This window comes from Ceratotherium simum, chromosome X (assembly GCF_057802395.1).
Source record: "Ceratotherium simum simum isolate JZ-2026a chromosome X, ASM5780239v1, whole genome shotgun sequence".
Taxonomy (NCBI): Eukaryota; Metazoa; Chordata; class Mammalia; order Perissodactyla; family Rhinocerotidae; genus Ceratotherium; species Ceratotherium simum.
Window position 1 is genome coordinate 83,157,490 of NC_141940.1, and position 20,624 is coordinate 83,178,113.

The window sequence follows — 20,624 nt, forward strand, 5'->3', positions numbered from 1 at the left end:
TGTTTGCCTGCTGGCCACAGCAACTTGGTGGGTCACACACACACATGCAAGTGCTCTTGTGCAGAACCGCTGCCTTGGCTGGGAACTGGACAAGGTGGTGCATTAGGCGGGAGGGGAGGGGTGCTTTCTTTCATGCATGCAGGCCTGCTCTGTGCTCATGTGCAGTTTGTCTGGGCTGTTGCACTTGGTGGGGGTGCCCATGCAGTGGCTGAGCCATGCCACTTGTTGTGGAGCATTCCAGTAGGCCAGGCTGCAACTCCAAAAGTAAAGTGTTTGTGCACGGGCCTGCCTGCTCCCCCATCTCCTTCTCAGTAGTGTGCCAGCTGCTGTATGAGGACCCGTGATCTAGATTGCTGCCTCTGGGGAGGGGGAGGGGATCTGCTCACCTCCTTCCACTGTTTCCCAGGGAAGCAGTACCTGTACGTTCAGATGCATGGCTGCGTGGATCTCTCAGATGTCCTATTGTGCTTTGTAGGAAATACTCTGTTGGTTAATGAATGTCCATTTCATTGTAACTTAGGGGGGAGAGACTAAGGGAACTCACTCTTTCATGATGCTGACATCACTTTGTCCATCTCTTCTTCTTGATCTTAGGAGGAATGCTTTCAGTCTATTATCATTAAGTATGATGTTAGCTGTTTGTTAGTCATAGATGCCTTTTATTATGTTGAGGAAGTTCTATTACTAGTTTTCTTTCTCTTTTTTTTTTGCTGAGGAATATTCCCCTTGAGCTAACATATGTTGCCAGTCTTCCTCTTTTTGTATGTGAGCCACTGCCACAGCATGGCCACTGACAGACAAATGGTGTAGGTCCACGCCTGGGAACCTAACCCGGGCTGCCAAAGTGAAGTGTGTCAAACTTAACTAGGCCACCAGGGCTGGCCTTGATTTTTTTAATCATGAAATGGTGTTGGATTTTGTCAAATGCTTTTTCTGTATCAATTGGGATTATTATGTGTTTTCTTCTTTCAACTTACTAATGTGGCATATTACATTGATTGATTTTCTTATGTTGAACCAGCCTTTTATTCCTGAGATAAATCCCACCTACTTGAGTCATGGTGTATAATCCATGTATATATATCCATATATAATATGAAGTTGGATTCAGTTTGCTAGTATTTAGTTGAGAATTTTTGCATTAACATTCATGAGGGATATTGGTCTGTATTTTTCCTTTCCTGTGGTGTCTTTTTCCAGCATTTACATCAGGGTAATTCTGGTCTCATAAAATGACTTACGCAGTGTTCCCTCCTCTTCTATTTTTTGGAAAATTTTAAGGACTGGTGTTAATTCTTCTTTAGATGTTTGGTAGAATCCATCAGTGAAGTTGTGTGTTCCTAGGTTTTTCTTTGTTGAGAGATTGTTGGAATACTGATCCATATTTTCTGATTCTTCTTGAGCAGGTTTCAGTAATTTGTGTATATCTAGGAATTTGTGCCTTTCACTCAGGTTACCTAACCTGTTGATATACAGTTATTCACAGTATTCTCTTATTATCCTTCTTATTTCTATAAGGCAGTAATGTTTCCACTCATTACTGATTTAGTTATTATTTTAGTTATTTTCATCTTTTCTCTTTTTTTTTTCTGAGTCCAGGTAAGTTTTGTCAATTTTGTTGATTTTTTCAAAGAACCTACTTTTAGTTTTGTTTGTTCTATTGTTTTTCTATTCTCTATTTTATATCCACTCTAATTTTTATTATTTCCTTCCTTCTGATAGCTTTGGGTTTGGCTTGTTCTTCTTGTACTAGATCCTTAAGGTATAAGTCAGGTTGTGAGATCTTTCCTCTTTTTAAATATTGACATTTACAGCTACAGATTTCCCTCTGATCACTGCTTTCACTGCATCCCATAAGTTTTGGTATATTGTATTTTCATTTGCATTTATCTCACGGTATTATATAATTTTCCTTGTGATTTCTTCTTTGACCCATTTGTTATTTAACGATGTGTTATTTAACTCATATATTTATAAATTTTCTAGTTATTAACTTCTAGCTTCACTCCATTGTGGTTGGAGAAGATACATTGTATGATTTCAATTTGTGGTCTAACATATGACCTATCCTAGAAAATGTTCATGGCACTTGAGAGGAATGTGTACACTGTTGTTGTTGGATGGAGTGTTCTATACTTGCCTGTTAGGTCTAGTTGGTTTATAGTCTTTTTCAAGCCTGCTATTTCTTCATTGATCTTCTGCCTTCATGTCTTATCCATTATTGAAAGTGGGGTATTTAAATCTCCAACTATTATTGTCTACTTCTACCTTCAGTTCCCTCCTCACCTAAGGAGGAATAGTGAGCTCAGAGAAGCCTTCTTGGAAGAGATAATGTTCAAATTAAACTTAATTTAATAGGAGACACTCAGGTGAAGAAAGTTGAGGAGACACTCAGGTGAAGAAAGTTGACACTTTCTTCCATACTCTTCCATCTCTGTTCTGAATCCCATATGATCTCACTTCCCTCAAATTATTAATTATACCCATGTTCACCTCTCTCTTCAGTCTCTCACTCTGTATTTGATCTTTCCCATAAACATTTAAAAATTATCATCTTTTCCTCTTTAAAACACTCAGTTCCCCTAACCTTTTGTTCCCCTCCAGTTATAACTCCTTCTCCTTTTTCCTATGCATCATAGTTCAACTTCTTGAAAGCACTATCTGCCCTCTCTTTGACCAATTCCTCACACTCCCTCCATGCACTCCTCAATCTATTATAATCATTTTTCTGTCTCCTTTATGCGAATGAATTTGCTCTTACCAAATTCACCAACCAAGGACCTCCTTTGATAGATGCAGTAGTTGTCTCCCTTCCTTCTTGAACACCAATGGACACATTTAAGTCCTTCTCTTACAAAAAATATTTGACACTATAGATTACTCCTTCTTTCTTGAGATACTCTCTTCCCTTAGGTTCCAAGACACTTCATTTTCTGCTTTCCTTCCTTACTTCTTTGGCTATTCAGTTTCTTTGCAGGATCCTCTTCCTCTGCCAGTTATTGCAATGTTGGTGTTCCTCAGAATTCCATTCTTGCTGTCTTCTCTTCTCATAATATATACTCCCCATGGCTTCAGCTCCAACATATATGCTGACAACTCCCATCTATATGCTGAGAACATCCAAATCTGCACCCCTTGCCTATAATTCTGACATTCTAATGAACATCTGTACTTCAATGTCCCACAGGTACCTCAAATTGATCATGGCTGAAAATGAAATACCTTGTCAACTTTCTCCACCTGGGTGTCTCCAACTTATAATGTTAGGTTTAATTTGAACATTATCTCTTCCAAGAAGCCTTCTCTGTCTGAGCTCACTATTCCTCCTTGGTGCTTCCTACCTTTATCTTCTCCCTTATAGGATGATTTTGTCTCCAGCACTAGACTGTGTGGTCTTCAAGGGCAGGTGCATGGTTTAATAATTTGTCTGCTGGACACACAGTAAGTTCTCAGTAAGTGTTGATTGAATAGAACTGAGTTAGTTTCAAATTAGCATCTTTTCTTTCCTAGAAAATTTTGAGGATCTTTTCCTCTACAGTGTTTTAAAAACTCTTAATATTTCATTTTGACTTGCCATGGATAATGTGATACAACATTTTATTTCACTGTGAGGACACCATCCAAATGCTCATAGACTTTCTGAATTTTGTGACTCAAGAGTTGTTGAAACCTTGACTCCCTCTTGGAGCATCTCACGGGCTATTTCAGTATCTGTTTCCTCACAGACACCATTAGGGTGCACCAGAGTTCTAAGGTTTTTATAAGGCTTCATATAAAAACCTGTCTGACAAAAGAGCACATACTCTGTGATTCCTTTCATGTAAAGCTCAAGAACATGCAAAACTAATCGATGGTGATAGAAGTCAGAATTGTGGTTACTTCTGGAAGGTAGTGACTTGGAAAGGGCACAAGTGTGCCTTCTGGGTTTTTGGAAATGTTCTATATTTTGATCCAGGTGGTGGTTACACGAGGGTATAAATATATGTACAAATTCATTGAGCTATATACTTAAGATTTATGTACTTTACTATGAGTTATATCTCAATTAAAAAGCAAAACAAAAGAAACAAACCAGTGAACTTCCGCTGTGCACTTTTTCTTTTACATTCCTAATCAATCAGATGGAAAGATGATATACTGAGAATTCAATTCAAATCAATATGCATCTACCAAGTCTGTATATGATACCTGTAATAGACAAATACCAGGCAGAGAAGTAGCGAAGAGGAAGAAATCACTTCTAGAGGCAGAGGAGAGGAAATGAGAGAAAATTTCCCTGAGGCTAGGACAACTGAGCTAGACTTTGAAGTCTGAAGTTCATGAGGTAGATAAGGTTGTAAAGATACTAGAGGAAGCCAAATGCACAAAAAAATGGGAATGAAATAACATAGTAGGTTTAAGGAAACCCTAGTGGAGCATAAAATACAAGAAAAGAGTTGTGTAAGGTTGGGATGGGGTGTAGGGATTAGTGGCAATAGACAAAGCTTGAGTAAGAGGCATGTCAGAGAAAATCTTTTAGGCCACACTAAGACTTTATCATAGAAAACAAGAAACATAGGGCCCGGCACAGTGGCACAAGTGGTTAAGTGTGCGCGCTCTGCTGCGGCAGCCCGGGGTTCGCCGGTTCGGATCCCGGGTGCGCACTAGTGCACCACTTGTCAAGCCATGCTGTGGCGGCGTCCCATATAAAGTGGAGGAAGATGGGTGTGGATGCTAGCCCAGGGCCAGTGTTCCTCAGCAAAAAAAAGAGGAGGATTGGCAAATGTTAGCTCAGGGCTGATCTTCCTCACAAAAAAAAGAAAACCAGGAAACATAAATTAAAGGATTTTAATCAGGGAAACAATATGGTTAGAGATTTATCTAGAGACTGTACCAATGGTCAATAGGCAGTAATGGAGGCAGGTCAGTTAGAAAACTATTATTGTCATTTAGGAGAGAAATGGTAAGGGTCCAAACCAGGGCATGGGAATGGAGTATTGAGAATGGAAAAAAGAACAAATTCATGAAATATTTTGAAGGAATAATCATTATGATTTTGTAACATTAAACAGTGGAGGTCAGAAAGGAGAAATATGACATGATGCCCTAGATTTTGCCTTGGGAGTATTAGTACCAACAAGAATAAGGAAGAGGCTTGTGGTGCTGCTAGTGGAGTGATGAAGAGTTTAGTTTTGGCTAAGTTCACTTTGACGTGCTGATAAGGCACATATATGTTTAATTTAACTCAAGGAAGAGGGTGAGATTGCCAAGGAGAAGTGAGAATTGATACAGAGAGATTTAGGAACCACCAAATCTAAGGATCCAGGCAGAGAAGGAATATTCAGAAAATAGAGTGAGGAACAATGGCCAGATATGTAAAAGTAGAACTGGAAGAGAAGGATGTCATAGAAAGGAAGAGAGGAGAAAATTTTAAATGTTACACAGGGTCCAGATAAGGACTGAAAGCAATTCACTAGATTTGGCAATTAGAGCTATGGTAACCTCTACCAAAAAGCCTAATGCATAGCCATTCTCACAAATTCCTGCATCTCTAAATAAAATGTATTAAGTTCTCACCCATTCTTATCTTTTTTCCTCTGGGCTAGTGCTTCTCAATCCTATCTGGCCCCCTTTCTTAAATATTTTAATGCCTATTTTACTATACTGAAATAAAATGCACATAATTTCAAAAATTTGATATCTATAATATGAAAGAGATATACAAAGAAAGTAGTTTATAATGAAATAAAATGTATTATTTCAATATGTAAATGCTGGGACATGACGGCACTAGAAGACAAATGCAGAAAAATATACAAAGAATGACTGTAAATGTGGCAGCTGCAAATGCTGACTGCTACTGGTGTGTTATTACCGTTATTTCAAATATCCAAGAGGAGTATTTTTGTAGGTGACATGATTTCCTAAAATAAACATTCTTGGTAACACCCTGAACAAAACAAAGTAAGAACTTACATAGGTTTACATGGTAGTTGCATTCCTGGAAAAGTCAGTGTATATTAAAACTTTCTTCTTTGTATATAAAATGGAGCATGATTCAAGGCCTAGATCAATATAAACAAGTTTTTCACCTATATGAACATACAATGGGATATTCAAAAGGTGTATGGGATATAAGAAAATTATTTTTTGTGCAGGCTGTCTTACATACTGCAGAACATTCACCAACCCTGACCCTGCCCACAATATGCCAGGAAGCCCTCCAATCATTACGATGATCTAAAACGCCTCTCACAAACTTTCAAACCATCCCCTTGGGTTTATATTCCCTTCATTGAGAGCCACTACTCTATTCCCATCCAAAGAAGAAAACAATTCCTTCCCTTGGCATTGTATCACCCTCTAAAAAGTAGGCCTATTCTTTTCTTTCTCAGTTATTATGTATTCTCTTCTCTCGTAGATCTTTAATCTCTCCTTCTTTTCTTGTTACTTTCAGCCAATAAACTTTCTCAAGTTTCTACCATTTTTCATTTTATTTTATTTTATTTTAGGCTGAGGAGTCTAAACTTTATTATTTTTTAAATTTTTTGTTTATTGCAGTAACGTTGGTTTATAACATTGTATAAATTTCAGGTGTACATCATTATACTTCTATTTCTGCATAGATTACATCATGTTCACCACCCAAATACTAATTACAACTCATCACCACACACATGTGCCGGATTAGCCCTTTTGCCCTCCTCCCTCCACCCTTCCCCTCTGGTAACCACCAATCCAATCTCCGTCTTTATGTGTTTGTTTATTGTTGTCATTATCTGTCAGAGGGAGAAGGTCAAATACCATATGATTTCCTTCATTAAGTAGTAGATAATAACAACAATCTACCATTTTTTAAATCCTCCCTTGGTACTTAATCCTCTTATAGTTATCATCCTTTTTGTTATATCATCAATTTTTATCCTCCCCTTCTCATCTAAACATCTCCTATGAGTGGTCTACACCAACTAGCTTCAATTTGGTACCTCCTAGTCATTCAACCCACTGCAGTCTGGCTTCTGCTCTAACACTGAAACCATTCATGCTAAATTCACTAGTGAATTCACAAATATATATTTTTCAGTACTAAACTTACTGAACCCTCTAATATATATCATGCTGCTGTTCACTACATTTTTATTAAAACTAGGCATCAAACACTTCTGAGTTCGCTCCTCATCCTATTTCTTCTTTATCTTTTCATCTTTTTCTATATAATTCTTAAATGTTGGTGGTCCTCAGAATTTCCTTCTCAACTCATAACTTTTCCCCATATACACCCTCTTCTAGATCATCAAATTTACCTCCCTGGTTCAACTATCACATTTATGCTGATGGTTTCCAAATGTATTTATTTCATAGAAATTTTTCTTGCAATCTCAGAACTTTACATCTATCTTACTCAAAATGTTTAAAACATGCTCCTTCTCTTGTATTCTATATCTCAGTGATTTCACCTAATACTCAAGCCAGAAACTTGAGAATCATTCTCCATTATTCTGCCTCCATTGGCCTCCATCCCATCTGTGATGGTCTTTCAATGTGTAAACTTGGCTAGGCTAGATTCCCCAGTTATTCAATCAAGCACTGATCTAAGGTGCTGCTATGAAGCCATTTTGTAGATATGATTAACGTCTGTAATCTCCTTTAAGTAAAGACTATCCTAGATTATCTGGGTGAGCCTGGTTCAATCAGTTGATGGGCCTTAAGAGTACAGCTAAGGCTTCCCTGAAGAAATTTCACCTGTGAACATCAGCTTCAGCCTGCACCAGAGAGTTCCAGCCTGCATTTCCTATGAGACTGCTCTGTGGATTTCAGACTTGCCTAGCCAGTCCTCACAACCGCATAAGCCAATTCCTTGCAATACATTTCTTAATATATATTTCTTACTGGTTCTCTTTCTCTGGCTGAACCCTGATTGATATACCATCTAATCAGTAACACTTCATCAATCTTTCTCAAATCTATTCCTCCGTGATCCACCCCAACTATGATTGATTGAGTTCAGGCTCTCATCATTTCTTGTCAGGATTATCACAAAAGTATCTTAAATGGTTTTTTTTACCCCAATCTCTTTCTGCACTATCCTCCACATGTCCCCTAGTATGATCTATATAAAATATATATGTGAACATAGTACCCTCCTTAAAAATCTTGAATAATTTCCCATTTCTTACAGATTTTTCTTACACCTACCTAGCATGGCACACAAAGTCTTCATCTTCGTGATCCAGCTTGTTGATCTAGCCTCACCTCTCCTCTCCAGAAAAACCATATGACTTGTAGACCTGCCCACCATCCACCTCCATCCCCCAACAAGAACAGGCTATCTCAAACTTCTGTACCTTTGGTCATTCTATTCTCACTGATTGAAGTTCTTCCCTCTATTTGCCCCTCTACTATCACCCATCCTAATTTAATACTTCTTTACTCCCTTTTTAAAGACTTAGCTTAGACACTGATTCACAGAGGAGGCCATCCCTGGCCTTATTAGTCTAAGGTATATGTCCTCCGATATTGCCTTATAACACTCTGTGCCAGTCTCTATCTATAGAACTTACCAAATCAGTTTATGAACTCTTTGGGTGAGTGAGATGTCGTATTTTCATAACCCTGGCATCTAGAAAAATGCCTGGCATTTAGGAGATGCTCAATATATTTTTACTGATTGAATGAAAGAATGAATGGATCATGATCTGGGTGTCAGGTTGTGGTTGGCTGCTGTAATGGAATCTGTGGTAGGCAGAATTATGTCTACCCAAAGAAGTCCACACCCTAATTCCCAGTACCTATGGCTATTTTACCTATGGCAAAAGTAACAGTGCTGATGTGATTAAGTTAAGGACCTTCAGATGAGGGAGATTATTCTGGATTACCTGGGTGGTAACACTAATTTCATGAGTCCTTAAAAACAGAGGACTTTTCCCCAGCTGAGTAGAGAGAGATGTGAAGACGAAAGATATTGGAGACTTCTGGGTATATATCCAAAGGAAATGAAAACAGCATATCGAAGAGAGAACCATACTCCCATGTTCATTGCAGCATTGTTCACAATAGCCAAGATATGGAAACAACTTAAGTGTTTATCAATGGTTGAAAGGATGAAGACATGATTTTATATATGTTCAGCCATGAGAAAGAAGGAAATTCTGAAATTTGTGACAACATGGATGGATCTTAAGGGCATTACGCTAAGTGAAATAAGCCAGACAGAGAAAGACAAATACTGCATGGAATCACTTGTATGTGGAATCTAAACAAAAAAAGTCAAACTCTTAGAAATAGAGAGTATAAAAGTCGTTGCCAAGGGCTGGGAGGTGGGGAAACAGGGAGAGGTTGGTCAAAGGGTATAAACATTCAGCTATAAGATGAATAAGGTCTGAAGATCTAACGTAAAACATACACTGTAGTACATAATTGAAATTTGTTAAGAAAGTAGAACTTAAATGTTCTCACCAAAATAAAAAGATAAATGTGAGGTGATGGATGTGTTAATTATTTCACACATGTATACGTATATACTTTCACAATGTATACATATATTAAATCATCACAATGTACACTTCATCTTACAACTTTATTTGTCAATTATACCTCAATAAAGCTGAAAAAATTTGTGAGATGAGGATAAAAACCCCTATCAATACCCACTCTTATTAGTGGGTGTTGGGTACATATAGTCCACTTGTAGAAAAATGTCTGCATCTACTATCCATGAGGACCATTTTATACACTCTTTATGGTTGAGGATAATAGTCAGGAAACTTGCTTTCATTCACGTTTTTGCAAATGAAGTGTGGTGGTTTCACGGCTGACTTTGGAAGCTTGTAGAAGTTGACAGATATTGACTTGAGAGCTCTGCCAAAACTAAAATCACAATAGATTTATTTTAATATATTGTTACTTGCACATATTTTTTTTTAATTTTACTTATGCCATTTGACCTTAATAATAGCTTATGAGTCAAATGTGACAGATATTTATTATCCTCATTTACAGAGATGAAAATTGGACTATGAAGTTCCATAACTTGCTTCAGGTGATATAATCAGAATGAAGAAATCATATTTGAACCCAGATTTTATGATTTTAGAAAAGATTCTCTTATAACAACATAAGAATGCTTCTGTTACCTATTTTTTCCTTAAAAGTGATTCATAAAACCATTATTTTTAAAAGAAAAATAAATACCACATTTTCTTCGTGTCACTATATATCTTTTTTAGTGTAATGCTACTCAAACAGATACATATATCCTAGGTGATGTAAATTTCTAAAGCTTGTATCTCTCAGAATAAAAAAAAAGAACATGGAGAAATTCTAGTGTGAGAAAGACCTGACCTACTGTTGTTGGCTTTGAAGACTGAAGAAGGGTGCAACAAGCCAAAGAACGCAGGTGGCCTCTAGAAGCTGGGAACAGCCCTCAATTGACAGCCAGAAAGGAAACAGGGATCTCAGACCTACGAATTCAGAATTCAGCATGAGGAACTGAATTCTGCAAACAACCAAATGAGTAAGACACAGATTTTCCCCTGGAACCTCCAGAAAGGAAAGCAGCCTGCCAACACCTTGATTTTCATCCGATGAGACTTGTACCAAGTTTCTGACCTACACAACTATAAGATAATAAATGTTTTTTTTAAACCCTTAAGTTTGTGATAAATTTGTTATGGCAATAATAGAAAAGTAATACAGAATTAATGCAAGAAAAGCTGGTGCACTTCCAAGAAAGATAAAAGACCGAAATGATATGATAATATGTCAGGAAGTAAGCTTACCAGGAAAGGAATTTGATCATATCATATTTTCCTTTTAAAAATAATCAATCTAAAGTAGTATAGGAAGGTCCTTATGTAATGAGAGGGGAAAAAAATGGCTAACCTCACAGAGAAAGTTGATTAGGGAGACTCTGATCATGAAGCTGCTGAAATAACTCTTCTGAGAGAGAAACAGACAGACAACCAGCCAGGCTAGGTAAATGCTCTGAGGCAAGAAAATTTGATAGCAGAATAGACATAAGAATTCCTTTTAATGCTGAGCACTTCTACAAAGAAGCAAGCTAGACAGGGAATATGGTGCTATTTATAAACTATAATTCTACCTGTGTCCAAAAAAAAGTGACTATTTCCTAAGGAGAAAGTAAAAAGTACCCACCAACCTAGCTATCCATGAAATCACCAAAGGGCATCAAAGCCTTACGTTCTGAAATCTCCTCAACAGTACTCTGTAACAAGAAATTAAAAGTTAAAGTTATAGAACAAATTGACACCATGTGCCTCCTGATACAATAAACTGAGAAGGACAAATCATCATTTCAGTGGTATTCCTTGCCAAAAGTGCATAAGCTGAACCTAATCATGAGGAAACATCAGAAAAACTGAAATTGAAGGACATTTTATAAAATAACCGTTATCTTGAAAAATATTTTTTCTTAGATACAGTCTAAGAAACTATTGAAGATTAAAGGAAACAAAACAGATATGACAGCTAAATGCAACATATGATTTTGGATTAGATCCTGGACCAGATTTTCTTTTCTTTTCTTTTTTTGCTGTAAAGGATAATTATTGGCATAATTTGTGGAAAATGAATAAGGTCTTTAAGGAACACACACTGAAGTACTTAGGAGTCATGAGGCAACTTATTGTCAAGTGGTGTGTCAAATGTACATGTGTGTGTGTGTATATGCATGTGCATGTGTATATATAAATATAAATAAATATAATTATAAACATAAAAAATATAAATATAAGCAATCAGGCTTCTTGATATTTACCCAAAAAGTTGAAAACTTATGTCCACACAAAAACGTTTACATGGATGTTTATAGCAGCTTTATTCATAATTGCCAAAACTTGGATGCAACCAAGATGTCCTTCAGTAGGTGAATGGATAAATAAACTCGCACCTCCAGACAGTGGAATGTTATTCAGAGCTAAAAAGAAATGAGCTACCGAGCTCATTTATAAGGAGAAAACTTAAATGCATAATACTAAGGGAAAAAAGCCAATCTGAAAAGGCTGCATACTGCATGATTCCAACTATAGAACATTCTGGAAAAAGTAAAACTATAGCGACAGTAAGAAGATCAGTGGTTACCAGGGATTGAGAGGGCAGGGATGAATTGGTGGAGCACAGAGGATTTTCAAGGCAGTGAAAATATACATTTTGCAAATGTATTATACATTTGTCCAAACCCACAGAATATATAACACCAAGTGAATAATAATGTAACTACGGACTTTGAGTGATTATGATATGTCAATGTAGGTTCATCAATTGTGACAAACATACCATGCTGGTAGGGGATGTCGATAATAGAAAAGGCTATGCAAGTGTGGAGGCAGAAGGTTTACGAAAAATCTCTGTAATTTCCTTCTCAATTTTGCTGTGAACCTAAAACTGCTCTCAAAAAAAGCCTTTAAAAAAAGTCAACCAACTTAGCACTATTAATAATGAACAGGACAAACTGGCATTTTGTGCCTCCTGACGTGATGTAATAGCAAGGACACAACATCACTTATGTAGTCTTCTTGCTAAAAATGCTTAAATTAATCATGGGAAAATAGACAAGTTCAGATGGTGGGACATATGTGGGACAACTGCCTAGACTCATCAGAAATGCTAATGTTATGAAAAAATAAAAAAAAAAAGGATGAGATGGTGCTATCCTAGTTTTAAAAAGACCAAAGTGGCATGACAACTAAATACAGTGCGTGATTCTTGAGTGGATCATGCATCAAAACAAATAAAAAGCTATAAAGGATATTGTTAGAACAACTGGGGAACTTTCACATGGATAGTATATTAGACAATATCATTGTTCAATTTCTCTGAGTGTGATAATAGTAATGCTCTTGTTCTTAACAGATACACACTGAAGTGTTTAGGGCTGAAGTGTCGTGATATACGCAAGTTACCTCCAAACGATTCAGTAAAAAAAGTATATATATATATATATATATATATACTTATAAAGAGATAAACCATATTAACAAAATAAACACTTGGATCTACATGAAAGGTTTCTTTTGACTTTTCTGAAGAGTTAAAATTTTATAAAATAAAAAGTTGATGAAGAAAAAAGTGTGGCGATATAAAGCTTATCCCTACTGCTAATTATAAATCCTGCTGGTAAATTCAGAAATAAATCAATGCATTCACTTTTTTTGGTAGAATATTTTCTGAAAAATAAAAGAAAGAGAAAAAGAGAGTAAGTAAAAGGATGGAAAAAGAAATATCATCCAAAGGAAAGTCTATCAAACAAAATAGACTTTAAATGCAGAAAGGTAAAACAGGTCACTAAAAATTATAAAATACATATATATTTTATACTTGTAAATACATAATAACAAAGCCTCAAACATGTAAAACAAAAATTTACAGAACTATAAGAATTTGACAAATCTACAATCACAGTGGGAGATTTTAAGTCTACCTCTCTCAGTAATTTATAGCTCTAACAAACAAACAAAATAGTGATATGGAAGACAAACAACACAGTTAAAAGTTTAATGGACATTTATATAACCCTACATGTAACAATTATTGTATACGAAATCTTTTCAGGCACACATGAAACACTTCTAAATTGATCATTTTCTTTAGAACATAAGGCAAATCTCAACAAATACTAAATAATCAGTATCATATAAACCATGTTGTCTCTACTAAGTGCAATTAAATGGAAAAGAATAAAATGTCAAGCTAAAAAATATCCATGTACCCATGTCTTGGTTTCTAAATACTATCTCCCACTAAAAGGTACCAGTGCTCCATAGAGAAATGGTCAATGAGGTAAGAAATATAAGATAAGCCTGAAAGTAAGGAAGTAAGGAAATGCTGAAGTCAAAGTATGTATCAAAGAATGATGAGAACACATCAAATGTACAGAGAAGCCAGCTTGAATGGGCTGTCACCGGCTAAATCTGGGACAAGTTGAACATTAAAATAAATAATGATAGCAATAGGATATTCATGAAATAAAGTAAAAATCTATGTGTCCAAACTAATATAAATAAATAAACTATATGGAGAAAAAACGCTCTTCCTTGAGGTAGAATACAAACTAATAAATGTAGTAAAAGTTATGGAGTTTGAAAATTACCATTTTGCAGCCATCAAAACAATAACTGATTCAGTCAAGAATTATCAGTGGATATTAAAACCAGTGGATTTTAGTTTGATGAGGAACAGGACATTTACACAGTTTTAAAGTGTCCTCAGCAAAATTATTAACTACAAAGAGAAAAATGGTAACTTTAGAGTGAATTAATCTAGGAAACAACATCTTAACTAAGTAATCAAGGTTAACATTACTTCTAAGGGGTCAAACCAGAATCATGTGCCACTGATATGATGCCCTGAGAACAATACAACACTACTTCTCCGGTATTCCTGCCAAAATGCATAATCTAAATATAATAACGAGGAAATAGCACACAAACTTAAATTAAGGGGTAATCTACAAAATCAACTGCTGCATGTTTTTAAAAATTGGCAATGTCATGAAAGACAAAGAAAGGCTGAACTACTCTAGATTAAAGAAAACTGAAGTGACATGACAACTAAATGCAATGCATCATCCTGGATTGAAACTTTGACTAAGAAAAGAAAATAGCTATAAAAGACATTACTGGAACAATTGGTCAAGTTGGAATATGGCCTAGATAATAGTATTGGAACACTGATTTCAAACTATACTATAAAGCTATAATAATCAAAACAGTATGGTACTGGCATAAAAACAGACACATAGACCGATGGAACAGAATTGAGAGCCCGGAAATAAGCCCCCACATATATGGTCAACTAATATTTGACAAGGGAGCCAAGAGTACTTAATGAAGAAAAGACAGTCTATTCAATAAATGATGCTATAAAAAATGGATATTCACATGAAAAAGAATGAAACTGGAGTCCTATCTTACACCACTCACAAAAGTTAATTCAACATGGATTAAAGACTTAAAAGTAAGACCTGAAACCATAAAACTCCTAGAAGAAAACATAGGGAAAAAGCTTCTTGACATTGGTCTTTGCAATGATTTTATGGATATAACACCCAAAGCACAAGCAATGTAAGCAAAAAATAAGCAAGTGGGACTACATCAAACTAAAAAGCTTCTGCACAGCAAAAGAAATGAACAAAGTGAAAAGGAAGCCTATGGAATGGGAAAAAATATTTGCAAACCACATATCTGATAAGGAATTAATATCCAAAATATATAAGGAACTCATACAACACAACAGTAGAAAAACAAATAATCCAATTAGAAAAGGTTCAAAGGGGGCCGGCCCAGTGGCGCAAGCGGTTAAGTGTGCGTGCTCCGCTTCCACGGCCCGGAGTTCGCAGGTTCGCAGGTTCAGATCTCAGGCACGCACCGACGCACCACTTGTTAGGCCATGCTGTGGCGGTGTCCCATATAAAGTAGAGGAAGATGGGCACGGATGTTAGCTCAGGGCCAATCTTCCTCAAGAAAAAAGGGGAGGATTGGCATCAGATGTTAGCTCAGGGCTAGTCCTCCTCACACAAAAAAAAAAGGTTCAAAGGACCTTTATAGATATTTTTCCAAAGAAGATATTCAAAGGGCCAACAGGTACATGAAAGGGTGCTCAAAACCACTAATCATCAAGAAAATGCAAATCAAAACCACAATGAGATGTCTCACACTTGTTAGAATGGCTATTATCAAAAAAAAACAAGAGATAACAAATGATGGTGTGGATACAGAGAAAAGGGAACCCTTGTGCACTGTTGGTGGGAATGTAAATTGGTACATCTACTATGGAAAACAGTATGGAGGTTGCTCAAAGAATTAAAAATAGGACTACTATATGATCCAGCAACTCCACTTCTAGGTATATATCTGAAGGAATTGAAAAGACTATCTCAAAGAGATATCTGCACCCCCATGTTCACTACATCATTATTTGTAGTAACCAAGACATGAAAACAACCTAAGTGTCCATCAACAGATGAACAAAGAAAATGTGACACACACATGTGCGCGTGCACACACACACACACACAATGGAATATTATTCAGCCATAAAAAAGAAGGAGATTCTAGGGGCTGCCCTGGTGGCATAGTGGTTAAGTTCAGCGCTCCCCGCTTTGGCGGCCCAGGGTTCATGGGTTTGGATCCTGGGCATGGACCTACACCACTCATCAAGCCATGCTGTGGGGGCAACACATATACAAAATAGAGGAAGACTGGCACAGATGTTAGCTCAGGGCCAATCTTCCTCAAGCAAAAAGAGGAGGATTGGCAACAGACGTAAGCTCAGGGCCAATCTTCCTCACTAAAAAAAAAAAAAGGAAGGAGATTCTATTTCTGACATAAAAGATAAACCTTGAGGGCATTTTGCTAAGTGAAATGTCAGACAGAGAAAGACAAATACTGTATGATCTCATTTATGAACAGAATCTAAAAAAAACAAACTCAGAAACAGAGCAGATTGGTGGTTTCCAGGGGTGGGAGGGTATGGGAAATGGGTGAAGGTCGTCAAACGATATAAACTTGCAGTTATAACATGAATGAGTTCTGGTGATCTAATGAACAGCATGACGTACAGTATACTATAGTTAATACTATAGTTATCTAACTATAGTATAGTGACTATAGTTAACAAAACTATATTGTATACTTAAAAGTTACTAAGAGAGTAGGTCTTAAAAGTTCTCACCACATACAAAAAAATGGTAACCATGTGAGATGACTGATATGTTAACTAACCTAATGGTGGTAATCATTTTGTAATATATACATATAGAAATCATCACATTGTACACCTTAAACTTACAACAATGTTTTATGTCAAATATATTTCAATAAAACTGGAAAAAAAGAACTATAATATAGCTTACATTGTCCATTTGAAATATATGTTCTCCCAAACTCATCCCTTTTTCAGTGAGTATGAGTGAACAATCTTGACAACAAAAGTTTACAAAACATAAAAAAAATTGAATAATGTCAACTGTCTATTTTGACACATGTACTGAGGTTATTTAAGAGACAGGCATTGTTCTGAGGAAATATACACTGAAGTGGAAAATTTATAGTCATAAATTCTTATTTTAGAAAGACTGAAAATTACTGAGCTAAAGGTCAAAATAAATAAATTAGAATAAGAGCAAAGAGAGTAAAGAAAAAAATAAGGCTAAAAGCAAAAATTATTAAAATGGGAAACAAAATATTCAGTGGTAAGGCCTGATGAAATAAAAAACAGGAAATATATTAGAAAATTGATTATTGTAATTTATCACACAGTTACACTTCATATTAATGGAGGAAAAACCCCATATGATCATGGCAGTAGATATCAAGTATTTAGAGAAAAAAACTCCATACTCATTCATAATAAAACTCTCAGGAAACTAAGAATAGAAAGAAACTTCCTTAACCTGAAAAAGAAAATCTATTAAAAATGGTGAGACATTTGTAGAATTCCCTTGTAAATTCAGGAGCAAGACAAGAAAATCACTGCTAGTATTTCTCGTTGTACTGAAGATCCTAGCTAGTACAGTAAGACAAGCTAAAAGATAAACACTGGAAAGGAAGAAACTGTCATTATTCACAATATAATTAATTAACAGACAGTCCAAGAGAATCTACAAATTATTAGAACAAATAGAATTCAGAAAGGCTGCAGTATATAAAATCAGTAATTAAAAATATCAATCATGTTCCTACTTACCAGCAATAATCAAAAAATGTGGTTTAAAAGATATGTTTCACAGTAACAACAGAAATGATAAGGTAATTAGGGATGAATCTAACAAAACAGCTCATAGATTACATTATTATTATATGGTATGTATGGTTTTATATAATGCAGAAAATGGTTTCAATTTTATCATTTGGTACTAGCTCTTTGTTTTTTATTTTGCTAGTTATTTTTAATGTGTCATAATCAACTCTTATTTCTCCTCCTCCTTAATAAGTTTTTGGTAACGAGATTACCTTAAAAATCGCAACTTCCCAGTGCAGGATATCAGAAAAAGCAGGGTAGCATTTTCAATAATCTTCATTGTCTTCACTAGGTGAACTATTTTACAAATGCACCAAGGAAATGGAGTCATACTGCAATCCCTCAAAGACTGAAAAATAGTAAAATAAGGTGAAATCATTTCTTCTGTTATTGTCTTCCCCTGGCCTCCTCAAGTCCTTATGCTCCACCATATCATTTCAATGATATATTTCTGTAAAACAGTTATAGCGATAGTATTATAAGGGGTCTATTGCATAGCAATTAAGAGAATAGACTCAGCCCTTTAGAACAGTGTCTGGCACATAAAAAATGTTCTGTAAATATTAGCTATTATTACAATTTTCAATGATTTGAATCACTGAAGGAAATTATGTAGCTCTTGCACTTCTTGCCCTAGACAACCTCCTTTGTTTGCTATATGACCACTGCTATCCCTATGTCCTCCCTCCCACTACAACTACCCCTTTGGACAGACAGGTAAAGTTGAGGGAAGTCAAGCTGTAAAGAATGACCCGGTGATGCTTTCAAGCGAAATTGAGCTCATTCTTTTTCTATGCACTAACACCAAGCCCAAGTCCAGAACCCTCTTAGTTGCCACTGTTATTCTATTATTAATTGACTTATTTATTCAAATATCTGTTTCACTCCTACTATGTACCAAGCACTATACCTTGGCCATCCATTCCCTACGTCTTTCAGCACAATGCCTAGTAAGGGCTCCATAAAGGTTTATTGTTTGAATGAAAAAAGGATGTCCTGTTTTCTTTAGATTACAAGGATCTGTGAGGCTTCAGTCAGATTTGGTTTTATTTTTTGCATTCTAAAAGCTCATCTAAATAGGAGATTGCTTCTCTGATAGTAAAAACTGGACTCCTAAAATACATCACTTGCTTGAAAATCTTCAATGGTTGCCACTGCTTATGGATTAAACTGCATACTCCTTAGCATAACATTCAAGGCTCTGCAACACTCTATCTCACACCTCCTAGTCCTTCTCATAGATTCTGAGTTATACTCAAGCTTTTCCCAGAACAAGCCTGACTTGGTGCTTCTGTTCTGGAAATACTAGGCCTGAAAAGCATTCCCTCTCCCTCAACACAGCAGATGTCACTCACCCTTTAAGACCCACCCAAAGTTCCCCCTTCCTCTTTGATGGTTCATGATTACTACCAGGCAGAATGACTTGATCCATCCTTGGTGCTTCCTGAATACCTTGAACAAGCAAACATTCTAGCACTTGGGTTTGATTTACCATATTGTAACTTTTTTTTTACTTATTAAATTCTCCCACCATACACAAGGAAACACACACTTCCGAAAAGGCACCTTGCAATACCCTCTCTTAGCACGGTGCCAGGCATAGGAATTAAGCCTTCAATACATTGATGTTACTGATCTTGAACCAAGCATTTTTCAAATGAAAATGTTTCAAATATACACAAAAGTAGCGAGAACAGTATAATGATTCCCCATGTATATATTATCCAGCTTTAACAATTTCAACTCATGAATATTTTGCTTGTACTCCCCACCTCGGCTCCATTGAATTATTTTTAAGCATATCAAAACATTTAAATCTATTTCTTGAAAAAGATGACTACAATTATCGCAGCTAATATATTAAAAATAATTACTTAATGCCATTAAATATCTATAATTTCAACCAAGCATATTTTGTGAAAGAGCTATTTAATGCCTGCATGCCTTTCTTCAATTTTGAAATCGTGGTGAGAACAGGGAAAAGGAGGAGATCTGAGAGAATACATAATAATTTTCAGGGAGCCTGGATGTCGCAGATGAGAAAGAAAGAATCTGACCTGGTTTGTGGTGGGAGAAGTATATTCTACTACTTCTCCGGAGGAGGAGGGTGCGACTTCAGGCCGGGTGATGCAGGAGGAGGTGCGGAGGGAAGAGGGGTACTTCCTCGGTTGGGAGTTCCTTCCGGATAATCCCACCGTGGAGCTAGGAGGCAGCGCTTTTTTGGAGGCTTGATTTCCCGTGTGTTTCCAGTTGGGAGCGTGGATCTCCCGGATCCACAAGGTTGGTCCCCCATAAGGATTATAGAACCCGGGAGTCAGCTCTCTCCAGGGGACCCTGGCGAGGCTGAGAGACCTGAGATGGCGGCGAGTCCCCTCCAAGCATAGTGCTTCCTCCCGGTTCCCTCTTACCGTATTTCCTGTATCCTGAGACGTATATCCCTCCTCCGCCTCCATCCCCGCTCCCTACCCTACCCCATTTTAAAGTTTCTAGAAGGATGGGTCTTAAATAAACGATGGGTTTATTTAATATAATGTTTTTTCATTGTCCCTCCCCCCAAGTGTAACTAAATCTATGGACAGTCTTATACAATCTATGCAATTTTAAGATTAGAAGAAATTCAGGGTTACTTCTAAGTGGTCAACTCTGCATAGATTGTGGAGAGGCGCGGGGTGTGTGTGAGGGGAAGGGGAGAACAAATTATTGAAGAGCTAAGGGCTTTACGATCCATTTGCAGATGCACCACGCAGAGCCATGAAACCACCTACGAGCATTTCAAAAGCATATACAAACATGTTTGTTGACTAAAGTGCAGAATACCACACTAGCACTGACCGTGGAAATTGAACGTGGAAAGTAAATTCACCATATGTCATAGAATCCAAGATCAC

General features: G+C 36.5%; 1 protein-coding gene across 2 annotated transcripts; it reads right to left on the reverse strand.

Annotated features, from left to right (window-relative positions):
- Positions 1–9,450: 9,450 nt before the first annotated feature.
- NBDY (negative regulator of P-body association) lies at positions 9,451–20,110 on the reverse strand. Of its 2 annotated transcripts, XM_087427443.1 has the most exons (4): positions 19,794–20,110; positions 17,949–18,085; positions 11,138–11,203; positions 9,451–9,846 (listed from the first exon to the last, which is right to left on the reverse strand). In XM_087427443.1, exon 1 carries the CDS (start codon positions 20,027–20,029, stop codon positions 19,823–19,825), a length of 207 nt encoding a protein of 68 aa, XP_087283569.1. In that variant the 5' UTR covers positions 20,030–20,110; the 3' UTR covers positions 9,451–9,846; positions 11,138–11,203; positions 17,949–18,085; positions 19,794–19,822. The 2 variants fall into 2 exon arrangements, with proteins under 2 accessions (XP_087283569.1, XP_004443423.3); XM_004443366.3 differs by lacking the exon at positions 11,138–11,203 and having other exon boundaries at positions 9,455–9,846.
- Between the last annotated feature and the right edge of the window lie 514 nt (positions 20,111–20,624).

What these genes read in the sequence shown, in the direction of transcription:
- NBDY (XM_087427443.1), bottom strand. Translation starts at nt 20,029, where the DNA reads ATGGGGGACCAACCTTGTGGATCCGGGAGATCCACGCTCCCAACTGGA.